Source organism: Aspergillus uvarum, assembly GCF_003184745.1.
Source record: "Aspergillus uvarum CBS 121591 unplaced genomic scaffold BO82scaffold_20, whole genome shotgun sequence".
Lineage (NCBI taxonomy): Eukaryota > Fungi > Ascomycota > Eurotiomycetes > Eurotiales > Aspergillaceae > Aspergillus > Aspergillus uvarum.
In genome coordinates, this window is record NW_020291317.1 from 325,113 (window position 1) to 336,309 (window position 11,197).

At 52.9% G+C, this 11,197-nt stretch overlaps 2 protein-coding genes across 2 annotated transcripts; both read right to left on the bottom strand.

Annotated features, from left to right (window-relative positions):
* Nucleotides 1–31: 31 nt before the first annotated feature.
* Nucleotides 32–5,645, bottom strand: BO82DRAFT_391369 (extracellular serine-threonine rich protein). The gene is made up of 3 exons (XM_025638565.1): nt 5,158–5,645; nt 4,931–5,104; nt 32–4,879 (listed from the first exon to the last, which is right to left on the bottom strand). The coding sequence occupies exons 1-3, from the start codon at nt 5,218–5,220 to the stop codon at nt 260–262; spliced, it is 4,857 nt and encodes a 1,618-aa protein (XP_025493046.1). The 5' UTR covers nt 5,221–5,645; the 3' UTR covers nt 32–259.
* Nucleotides 5,646–7,468: 1,823 nt separating this feature from the next.
* Nucleotides 7,469–10,454, bottom strand: BO82DRAFT_353465 (uncharacterized protein). The gene is made up of 2 exons (XM_025634960.1): nt 8,942–10,454; nt 7,469–8,888 (listed from the first exon to the last, which is right to left on the bottom strand). Exons 1-2 carry the CDS (start codon nt 9,954–9,956, stop codon nt 7,912–7,914), a joined length of 1,992 nt encoding a protein of 663 aa, XP_025493047.1. The 5' UTR covers nt 9,957–10,454; the 3' UTR covers nt 7,469–7,911.
* Nucleotides 10,455–11,197: the final 743 nt, after the last annotated feature.

The window sequence follows — 11,197 nt, forward strand, 5'->3', positions numbered from 1 at the left end:
CTATTTGTCACAACATCTGCTGCATCTTCTTAGCCCATCAACTGCGAGAAGAGTAGATGAAGTATTACACACTAATGAATTATGAGTGCAGAATAGAAACCAAAGCTAAAGTACATTGGTTGTCTTGGACTAAATTGTTTCCTGATTCAAACTGAAAACGAAAAGAAAACAGTGACCACCAAATTCAATGGGGAAGAAGCCCTGCCAGTTTTGTTTGCGCTCCTATTTTACTAAACATGATTATGAAACAGTAACTGGACTAGACCAAACCTACGATCGTGGCCAGAACAACAGCCAACCACCACGTCCAAGATACACCCAGCGTTGCACCGGTATTCGACCACAAGGGCGTGTAGCTCGGCGACGGGGTCGGAGTCGGAGTTGGGGTGCCTGAACGGGAGATCCAGGCCGAGGAAGAAGGGAACCAGGGGTTCGGCAACCGAGTCGACGTTGGGGAACCGCCCCCGGGAATCAGCCCGATGGTTGTCTGCGAGCTGGCTGTGGTAGTTGTGAAGACAACTTGCGGAACGGTCACTGTCCAGGTGGAGTAGGTGATTGTGGTGCAGGGAACTGAGGGAGCACCGGCAGGTCCGCTGGTCAGCCTGACACTGGTATCAGTATGGGTGGCCTGGCCGCTGACGGGCGCGACGCCGCTGGGGACGAGGGTTGGGCCTAGCGTGATGCTGGACGGGATATTCGTGACAATGCCGGGGTTCTGGGGCACCCAGGCGGCACAGACGCCGGTGAAGCATGAGAGGCCGGCTTGAACTTCCGTCGAGGAGGAGCCCCACGCTTGAATGCATTCAATCACCTTCTTGGTGAATTTGGCCGAGGGGCAGTAGCAGCTCGTGTCGCTGTTCGAGGTGCACTTGGGGACCAGTTCGAGCCAGGTGTTGATGCATTTGGGAACTACGCTGGGACACGAGGCAGAGGGCGCCGGTGAGGACACCCCGGTAGCGGGGGCAACTCCTGTGGGAACAACGACAGTCCTTGCGATGGTTGATGTTGCGACCATTGTGATTGTGGACACAGTGCTGGATACCGAAGTAATCGGCTGTCCACCGGAGGTGATCACGGTTGTCACGGGGCATGTTGTTACGGTTTGCCATGTCACCACCGTGGTTGCGCTCTCAACAGACGTGACAGGAGCCACAGCGGTTGGAGTGGCCGAACACTTAGGGCAGATCGTTGAGACCGAGGTCAAAACCACGGTTGAGACTGTGCTAGTGACAGAAGTGACCGGAATACCACCTGAAGTAATGACGGTAGTCACTGGGCAGGTGGTCAATGTTTGCCAAGTGACGACTGTGGTCGTGCTCTCAAGCTCAGAGGAAACAGGAGAGACACCTGTAGGGCCCGGAAGACCACCGGAGGAAATGACAGACGTCACGGTGGGAGCGGGCCCAGTTGTAATCTGAGATTGAGAAGAGACGGGCAGGACACCTGTGGGAACAGAAGGAGCACCAGTTGAGGTGGTCACGGTCACAGTGGAAACACCGGCTGTTGGCATGGAAGGGGAGCCAGTTGCGACAGAAGTTGGGGCTGGGGAAACACTGACTGCAACAGATGTTGCGATGGTGGAAACCGAGGTCAGAGTCACCGTCGAGATAGTACTTGTGACAGATGTGACAGGAATACCACCCGAGGTGATGACCGTGGTGACCGGGCAAGTTGTCAAAGTCTCCCAGGTGACTACTGTGGTTGTGCTCTGCAACTCCGAGGAAACAGGCGATGTGACCGATGGAACTGGCGTGGGGGCAATGCATCTCGTGCAAATGGTTGAAGTCGAGGTGATAAATACAGTCGATTCAGTGGAGCCCACCGAGGTAGATACAGTGCCACCCGCAGAGATAGTAGTTGTCACGGGGCTGGTAGAGACAGAGGTAATCGTGACAATCGTGGTCCTGTCCACACTTGAAAGGGTCGACGAAATGGCACCCGACGTAACAGGAGCTACTGCTGAGGGGACTGTTGTAGGCGCAATACACTTGGTACAGATGGTTGACACCGATGTAATAGTGATTGTTGACTCAGTGGAGCCCACCGAAGTAGAGACAGTCCCGCCGGCCGAGACTGTAGTGGTCACAGGGCTGGTGGATACCGAGGTGATTGTGACGACTGTGGTCTTGTCCACACTTGAAGTAGTTGTTGCAACGGGCCCAGATGTGACAGGAGCCACAGCGGAGGGGACTGTTGTAGCAATGCATTTGGTGCAGATGGTTGACACCGAGGTTAGGGTGACAGTCGAAACAGTAGTTCCTACCGATGTGCTCACGGAACCTCCTTCTGAGACCGTCGAGGTCACAGGGCAAGTGGTAACAGTGACATATGTAACTACAGTAGTTTTGTCCAGACTAGTGACAGGGACGGGGCCTGACGGAGCAGGGCCCGATGAGATCGGTCCGGAGGAGATGGGTGCCACACCAGAGGGGGTTGTTGTCGCAATACACCTGGTACAGATAGTTGAGGTTGACGTAAGTGTGACAGTTGAAACTGTAGTTCCAACCGATGTAGATACAGATCCTCCTTCCGAGACTGTCGATGTCACAGGACAAGTAGTCACTGTGGTATATGTGACAACAGTAGTCTTATCCACGCTGGTGATGGGGGCAGAGCCCGATGGCGCGGGTCCTGTTGGAATGGGACCAGATGAGATAGGACCCGATGGGATGGAAGCCGAAGTAACAGCTCCAGAGGTAGCAGACCCAGTGACCGAGTCAGTGACCGAGCCAGTAGCAGACCCAGTAGCAGACCCAGTAGCAGACCCAGTGACCGAGTCAGTGACCGAGCCAGTAGCAGACCCAGTAACAGACCCAGTAGCAGACCCAGTGACCGAGTCAGTGACCGAGCCAGTGACAACACCAGTGACAGAAGAAATAGGACCGGATGAAATAGGCGCCACAGAAGACGGAAGAGGCAATGTGAGCGACGTAGAGAGCGAAGTCGGAGTCTCAGTAGGAATCGACGACGGGACCGAGGTCGGAGCAATGCACCTCGTACAGATAGTCGAAGTGGACGTCAACGTCACAGTCGACACTGTCGTTCCTACCGAAGTGCTCACAGAGCCACCTTCAGAAACCGTAGCTGTTACGGGGCATGTAGTCAGCGTGACATAAGTGACGACGGTCGTCTTGTCTACACTCGAGATGGGCACGCTTGAGCCTGGAGTGTTGGCAGGAGAGGATGAAACTGGGGCCGTAGAGATTGGAGCAACGCCTGAAGGAGCCGTGGTAGAAGGGGCAATGCATTTGGTGCAGATGGTCGATGTTGAGGTCATGGTCACTGTAGACAGTGTTGTGCCCACCGACGTGGTCAATTTGCCGCTTACAGTCCCTGTGGAGGTGACCGGGCAGCTTGTCACGGTTACCCAAGTGATCACTGTGGTCTTATCCACGCTCGAGACAGGCACACTTGGTGTGGTGACGGGAGCGGATGGTATAGGACCAGACGAAACAGGACCCGAGGAGCTGGGCGCCACGCCCGACGGAACACTTGTTGGTGCAATACATTTGGTGCAAATGGTCGACGTTGAGGTCATGGTCACTGTAGATAGTGTCGTGCCCACTGAAGTAGTCAACTTGCCGCTCACAGTCCCCGTGGAAGTGACCGGGCAACTTGTGACAGTCACCCAGGTGATCAATGTAGTCTGGTCCACGCTTGAGGCAAGTACACTGGGCCCTGGTGTAGTGACGGGAGCAGAAGGAATAGGACCGGAGGAGATGGGCGCCACTCCTGACGGAACGCTGGTTGGGGCAATGCATTTGGTGCAGATAGTCGAGGTTGAAGTCATGGTCACCGTAGAAAGAGTAGTGCCCACAGAAGTGGTCAGAGTTCCACTGACGGTACCCGTCGAAGTCACCGGACAGCTTGTTACCGTGACCCAGGTGATCACAGTGACCTTGTCCGCAGCCGGAGCAGGGGAGCTAGGCCCTGGCGTCATGACAGGTGCGGACGTAGACGTGTGTATCAACTGAGAAGAGGTCAACTCCACAGGAGAGCTTCCAGATGGAAGGGTATTGGAAAGCGCGCTACTTGAGTGCGTAAAGCTAGATGTGCTGCTGGACGGCGTGGCAGTTGGGACGGCTTCGCTGGAGTGCGTGAAGCTGTGGACCGCGCTGCTAGAAGGCGTGGCAGTCGGTGTAGTCGTGCCAGAAGACGTGTCGACGGGGACGGTTTCGCTTGAAGAAGTGGGAGTAGGGACAGCGATACTAGACTCCACACTGCTGGTGGAGGTAACATCTGGCACGTCTGGGACGCTCTCCGTCGAAGACTCATCTGCAGAGGTCTCTGTGGCAGAGTGAACAGCAGTAGATATGGGAATCGTTGACGTGATCACCGTGGTAGAGTCTGCCGGACAATTAGTTACCGAAGGGCCACAGCTGGTAATCACAATTTCACTGGTGATATAGTACGTCGATGTCGCCAGGTTGTTGGTCGGCGCCTCTGGGGCAGGAGTCACGACGGCTGCGGGAGTAGTCCGATCCTTTCGAATGAGCGGCACGGAGTAAGCTCTCGCATTGAGCCCAGACGCAGTGTCGGAGGAATTGGATGCTGTTGACGCCTTCCCAGAAGAGCAGTCGAATCCAATCCTATACACACTCAACAAGCAGAGATCGACATTCGCATCATCGGCCAGTAGAAAGCTCACCGAGGTGGCACCGCCGCACTGGTCATTGGCGACAGTAGTCCCTTTGGCGGAGATAGAAGCAAACGTATTGCAGGTGGTACCATCAGCCATGCCATAAACGATGTGGATGTCAGCGTTGCGGGAGGTGGCAAGCTGGAAGTCATTAACGGAGAAGTCTTGACTCTCTGATGCAGAGGATATCTCAGGAGCCGACGAGCTATCCTTGGTGAGCCTTCCCACGATGGATTTGGCCTGGTTCAGTTAGCCAGCAACTCCCAGTTCCACCAACCACGGTAGACTTACGCTGGAGGTCGTGCTGAAGTTGTTGCTCACGGAGAAGCCCGAGAACTCGAAGCCCGCATAGCTCGGAGAGGATCCGACAGCCAGGTCGGACCAGTCAAAGCCGGCTTGCTGCTGCTCCGAACAGGTCGTTTTGGTGTTATCAGGGCTGGTGAAGCTCTCGTCGGTGTTCCACCACTGCGAATATCAGCACGAGACGAGCTCTGGGCATTTGAGGAAGACAAACTTACCACACCTGACCCTTGGGCCAAGCCGACGAGAGCCAGAAGAGAGACCGAGGCTATGGCCCTCATGGCGAAGAGATATGCGAAGTGACTGAGTGAAAGTAGATAGAGTCTTGTGGTGCTATGTAGAGACAGAGATGGCTGAGACAGAAATGGCTGATATCCTTCAATGGTCAAGAAACCTTACGACAAGGAGACTGAGGACGAGGAAGAAGATGATGATGTTGAAGAGACAGAGAGAGAGAAAGTATACAGCGAAAGCGATGAACAAGATCGAACGAGTGTTAGTAGTCAGGTGAAACGAATGTCTCTATGTCCAGCAACGAGCACCAACAACAATGGGACGGGGAATAAATAGCAACACAATTATAGAGAGCAAAGAAAGTGTATAGAAAGAAACGCAGCGACCCACCCGCTCGCAAAGAGGGCGTTTGATCTCTTAAATCTATAACACCGGGATGCTGCAACAGGAGGGGGGGTTGAGTGCTATCCATAAAGAGCAATTGGATAAAGAGACCTTACCTGCCCGGGAAAGTGAGGGAAAGGGACTATGCCCGGTCAAGACTCCACCCAACCCGTCCAGTCACTGGCTGGGGTTCTTACATGCAAGCATGGTTGGCGAAGCATTTTTATTTTCTCGTCTTTGCAAGTAAGACATTCTTCAAGGTTGTAGTCGACAGTTGGTGCGACGGAGAGCCAATCCAACGCGGAGGCGCCGACTGTTCCGCTAGTGCAGGAACAGGCTGAAGGACCCTGACAAGGACTGGAGGGAATGAGGGGGAGGCGCGAAGTCAATCAATCTCATCGCCAATCACCGTCGATAAGAGGCTATTGTCGGGGCTGATCCCAAAATAGGCGCAGGTCCTGGTGGAGGTGAGGTGAGGTGAGGTGAGGTGCCGGAGGTCATTCATACATTCATTGTCTTAAAACAATGAGAGAAAAAGAGAGTCTCACAGTACACAATGACTGCCCAGATCCTTCAGGCCTCGCTCCGTTTGAGGAAGCAATGACGATGAGTCTCTGTCTATCTATGCTTCCAAACTTTCAAATTGATAAGTACCTGCCAAGAAGATTGGATGTGGGAACAGCAGAAAAGAGAGTAGGTGGTGTATGGTAGATGAAGGATGAAGTCGGCGGCGGGATAAGCGATGTCTTCTTCCCTAACTACAGTACAACTACAATTAAGTCACACCACCTCAAAATAACCCAACAGGCACTGACCCAAAGAACTCATCCCTCGGCAGACAAGAAAAGAAACGAAAAAAAAAAAGGCCAATTCGCCTTTCCAAAATCGAACCACACAAAAACCTGCAGAATAAAATCCCACTCGAAGCTCACCGTGCAGCAAACGGGCGTCTCGCGCTGCAACCTTCCCCCTCGAACATGGCACGCACTGCCCGCAGTATAGACTACTCAGGGAACTCTGCCAGCCTGGGCGGCTACTTTTTTCTTTCTCTCTCTATTTCACTGATCCAATAAGAAAAAAAAAAACAAAAAACAAAAAACGAACGCCAGTCCTTTCTAATTCAAGATATTCATAATCAATCCAAACGCAAAAGACTACTGGTGGGAAGTTCGATCTCAACGTGGTAAATAACCGCCGAACAGATGGAGATCGCTGCTGCGGCTTAGCGCCCGGATCTGAATAGATGATGAGAAGACGAAGAAGATGCAGATGTGAGCAATCACAGCAACGGCAGTAGCAGATCCCCGCGATCAAACACGCACACCTGGGTCGAAGAAAAAAAGACATGCTAGTGGCCTCCGTTCAGAAAGCCTCAGAAAAATACTACCTCACTATCCCACCTGCAAACGAACAGGTGAGCTACAATGGTGCCAGCTCATCGCGGCCGGCAGCCAGCCGTCATACATCTTCCTGAAGAAACTCCTTCTTCCCAGGGGTTGACATGATGATTCTGGCCGGGGGGGTCTAGTTCTGCGCCATGTCGGAGGGTACAACCTCATATTGATGAACTTTGGAGGGGAACTGCGAAGAGGATTCGTCGAGACTCGGGGCTAGCTTGTCTCCTATATATATCCAGCGGGCCCATCAGACTCAAGTATTTGACGATATGCCCGTCGCATGTCGCACAAAAGGCCCGGACCTTTTGAGCTCTGAAGCCGCAATACCCCCGACTACCCTGCCGGTGGCTTGCATAGCGTAGTATCTCTTCTATGCTCCATATCTTCCGTGTGTTCAATAATCCCGAAACACGCAGTCGGATAGACACCCTCGGGGCAACACAACGACCAGTCTCATTGGACCTTCAGCATAGCATGGTACTACGTTATCGATCACAGAGAATCATAATCAATCCTGGAAATGAAATTTGATTTTCGAATTATAGTAGCCGGGAAAATGACAAACCGCCGTAACATGACACATGGCATACGAGATTGATAACATAGTTAGAAGATGGTATGAGAGTTGACCTAATCCTTCGCAACAAGGTATATCCCCTTTTGAACTCCGTGAAACGTCATCATCAGGCTGAACTTTTGGTCATGGAGTAATCCTCCCATCCTCTAGACCATGAGAGTAAATCGACTGTTTCAGTCAGAACATGCAGTCCGAGTACCGTTCTATGCTTTTGTCGAGAATTAGGTCTCCGTCTTTTTGGATATCAACACTTTTGCAGCAATGTACAATTGACCGTATTGTTTTGGGTTGTTTATAGCTCAGCAAGGGCTACCACATCGATGGGTGCGCCATAGGACCTGAGTGACAAGGGCCATAGAAGATTTCGACAGTCAGCAATTCTAGAAAGGAAGCTGACTGCGACGATGGGCATCCATCAACTTTCGTCGGACGGCTTCCCCACCGTTGTACCCGTTAGGTTTCCGCTTACGCGTAGGGGTTCGCTGGTCTGCATTACGTGCGTGTCTAAACACACTTGCAGGGCGAGAGGGTGAGTTGGCGGGCATAAACTCCCGATGCTGGGGGAGACGCAGCAGTGCCTGGTAGCGGTTGTGATTGCGGCGGAATGCCGTCACAATGCCTCGATCCAGATGGTTAAGGAACCGCTCTGCACTGCTAGCATGATGGGACTCGCCAGCCCGGCTCGGGGTGGGCGTGCCAGTGCCGGCATGCTTGGTCTGAGCTGCCATGGGTGAGAGTAGTGTTTCCTCTTCAAACACCTTGTCCATCTCATCGTCGGACGACTGATGGCCGAAGTCAATGAAGTCCTCGACATTCAGGGCTGATTCCGGATCATCCTCATCGTCGTCCTCGAAAGAACTGTCAATGGCAAAGTCCCGAGACGGGTAAAAAGCCTCAGGGGGTCCCATCACCTGTCCGCCTGGGGCAATATCATTGCCGAGTGCCGTCATCATCAAATTGGCGCTGGAGGCCAGCATCGGGCTCATATCGAGATGGCCGGGCGATGCGAGCGCATCTGTGTCACTTTCATCGATGAGATGCATGGTGGTGGCACGTGGGCTGTTATGAGCCGTACCACATACACTGTTGGTAGCGGACTCCAGCCAGTCATGACGAGACGAGGCATAGGCGGGAATGATGACCAGATGTTTGCCAGTGCAATCAACGAGCGCAACAGGCTTATGTGGGTCCGCGACGAAGGTACCCATGATAGGCCCGCGGCGCCGACTCACAGGCTCAGGCTTTTCTTCGACGGGAGGTGCAAGAGAGGCGGATGAATCGCGGCGAAGGATAGACCTGGGATGAGTAATGGTAGCCGGAGGAGGAAGGTCTTCATCTGTGGTCTCGCCATCATCGGCTTGAAAAGGGTCAGCAAGCGTAGTGTAAAAAGTTCCCAAGCATTCTGCATACTCTCATAGCCGCTCGATTCCGAACCTTCGGAAACAGCATCGGATTCCACGTGATAGATGTTCGAATGTCCGTAGTCAGACTCGGCAAACATCTCCTCTGACTGACGGCGCTGGCGCGGAAAGTTCTCGTTGTCGCTCTCAATCATACGACGCAGCTGGGGATCCAGACTGTCCTGTTGGAGGAAGTCACTGGGGATCTCGTCTTCAGTGTGTGAATCACTGTCGGAGGAAGAATCGGAGTCTTCTTCAAAGTGCACTCGGCGGGGCATGGGTGTCTCGACGGCAGTCTCACTGGCCATCTCGTCGCCGAAGGTCTCCATGGCGCTATAGAGCTGTTCCTCGTCAAAAAATGACGCAGCCGACAGGAGCATATGGTCGTCAAAGACATTGGGGCCGGCCCAGTCATTGGTCTCTGTGGCGGCGGCGGCGGTCAAGATGTTCTCAACGGCATGCTCATCCTCGGACTCGACGATCAACAATTCCTCGAGTTTCTCCACGTCGTTGTCCTCGTCGTCTTCTCCATCACTGATATAATCAACAGCAGCATAGATATCATCCGAGTTATCCTCATCCGAATCGTCATCGTCATCATCGTCACTGCTTCCTTGGCCATCGTAGCCATCGTCATCGGAGAACTTCATTTTCTTGGTCCGTTTGGCAGACTTCATGCCCGTCTTATGAGACCGATCCCGACGGCCATAAGACGGGCCGCGAACAGCCGGCTGTTCATCTTCTTCATCGTCGGCATCATCGTCCTCCGAGTCGTTATCGTCTTCGTCGCTGAGCTCCTCGATGGAGGAGACCGACGACACACTGGAGACCGATATAGACGATGCTCTGCGTTTCCGGTCCATGCCCAATGATCCAAGAGCCAGGCCCTTGTTTGAAGTCCTAGGTGAGCGACCCGTCAGGGTATGTTCGAGGGAATGAGCGGAGGGTCGACGAGTCGGGTTGCGCGGGATACCCTTGGCGGCAGTCTGGAGGGACCGTTTGGGTGAGTGAACTGAGGGAGGCATTATGGTTGTTTTGACCAGAAAGGGGATTGAGGTAAGTTCGTTTCGAATGTATCTCGGCCAGTTTAAACTTGGCACGAGTGAATGTTGACCTTGGTAGACTAATGGATCGTCAAAGTTTGCTACCCGTGAGGCCGCGGGATAAATCAATTGCGTCAGACTTTGTCGAAGGCGGAATCAGGGACAGGACTGTCGTAATGGGGAGGCGGATTTCGACCGTCAATTCGTGAAAGCGTACGGAGAGAGACACAGAGATATGGGTCGTTGTTACTTCGTCCAAGAACAAGAGGGCGAGGGAGAGTTTTCAAGGTAAAGGTTACGGCCAGGAGCCGGAGAACCAAAGGGTAGGTCAGATAAGAAACGATAGCAAAGACTTTTCGAATTCGCCAAAGCACCTCAGCGTCCAGAAGGGTGACGTTAAAAGTGCTTCTCGTATGAGTGTAGTGATAGGCAATTCCGACGCTGGGAATTGAAATGGTGCGTCGAAAGAGGAGCAGATAGTCGTCAAGTTCGATGAGAGATAGTCGGAGCTACTAGGACTGGGAAGCATGGAAAGGCAGCCGTGCTTCCCAGCGGAGAGATTTACAGCTCAACGAAGGCCATCCTGGCGCGGTACACTTGACGATATCTGGGTAGTATGATGAATAAAGAAGGGGTTATGGGATGGAGGGGTTTGGTGGGGGTGGGTGGTCTGTAGATGTGGAAAGAATCTGCAGTAGATGGGGGCAGAGGAAAGGGAAGAAGGAAGAAGATGAGGGGTGGAAGTTATGGGGATCGATGTTTAGAGGAAGGGGGAGGGCGGCAGGCATGGCAGGCAGGCTTAGGCTTACAGTAGGACGGTAGGCCCGCGGGCGTACATACTGTACAAATTCCATACCTTACACTCAGTGGAGGACTGGCAATCCCGCCCGGGGGGGCGGTACGGGGTGTTACAGCAAGAAACGGGTTACAGAACCAAAACAGCCTCGGACAGGCTGAGGCGGACCAAATTTTCCAGTCACGGTGGAGTATCAACCGGCCGGTCGCAGTCATTCAGCTTGTCATTGGTTAGGAGCCACTAAAGCAAGCATGGCCATTGGCGGACAGGTGTTCACCGCATCTTTTTTCTTTTCCTGTTTCATTCTAGTCTCTGCTGTCGTTTTTTATTCTGGTCTCTTTTTTGTACTTTTTTTTTTCGCTCTTTTTTTTTTTTTTTTTTTTTTTTTTTTTTGCCTGCATTCATTCTCTCCCCACTCTCAATAATA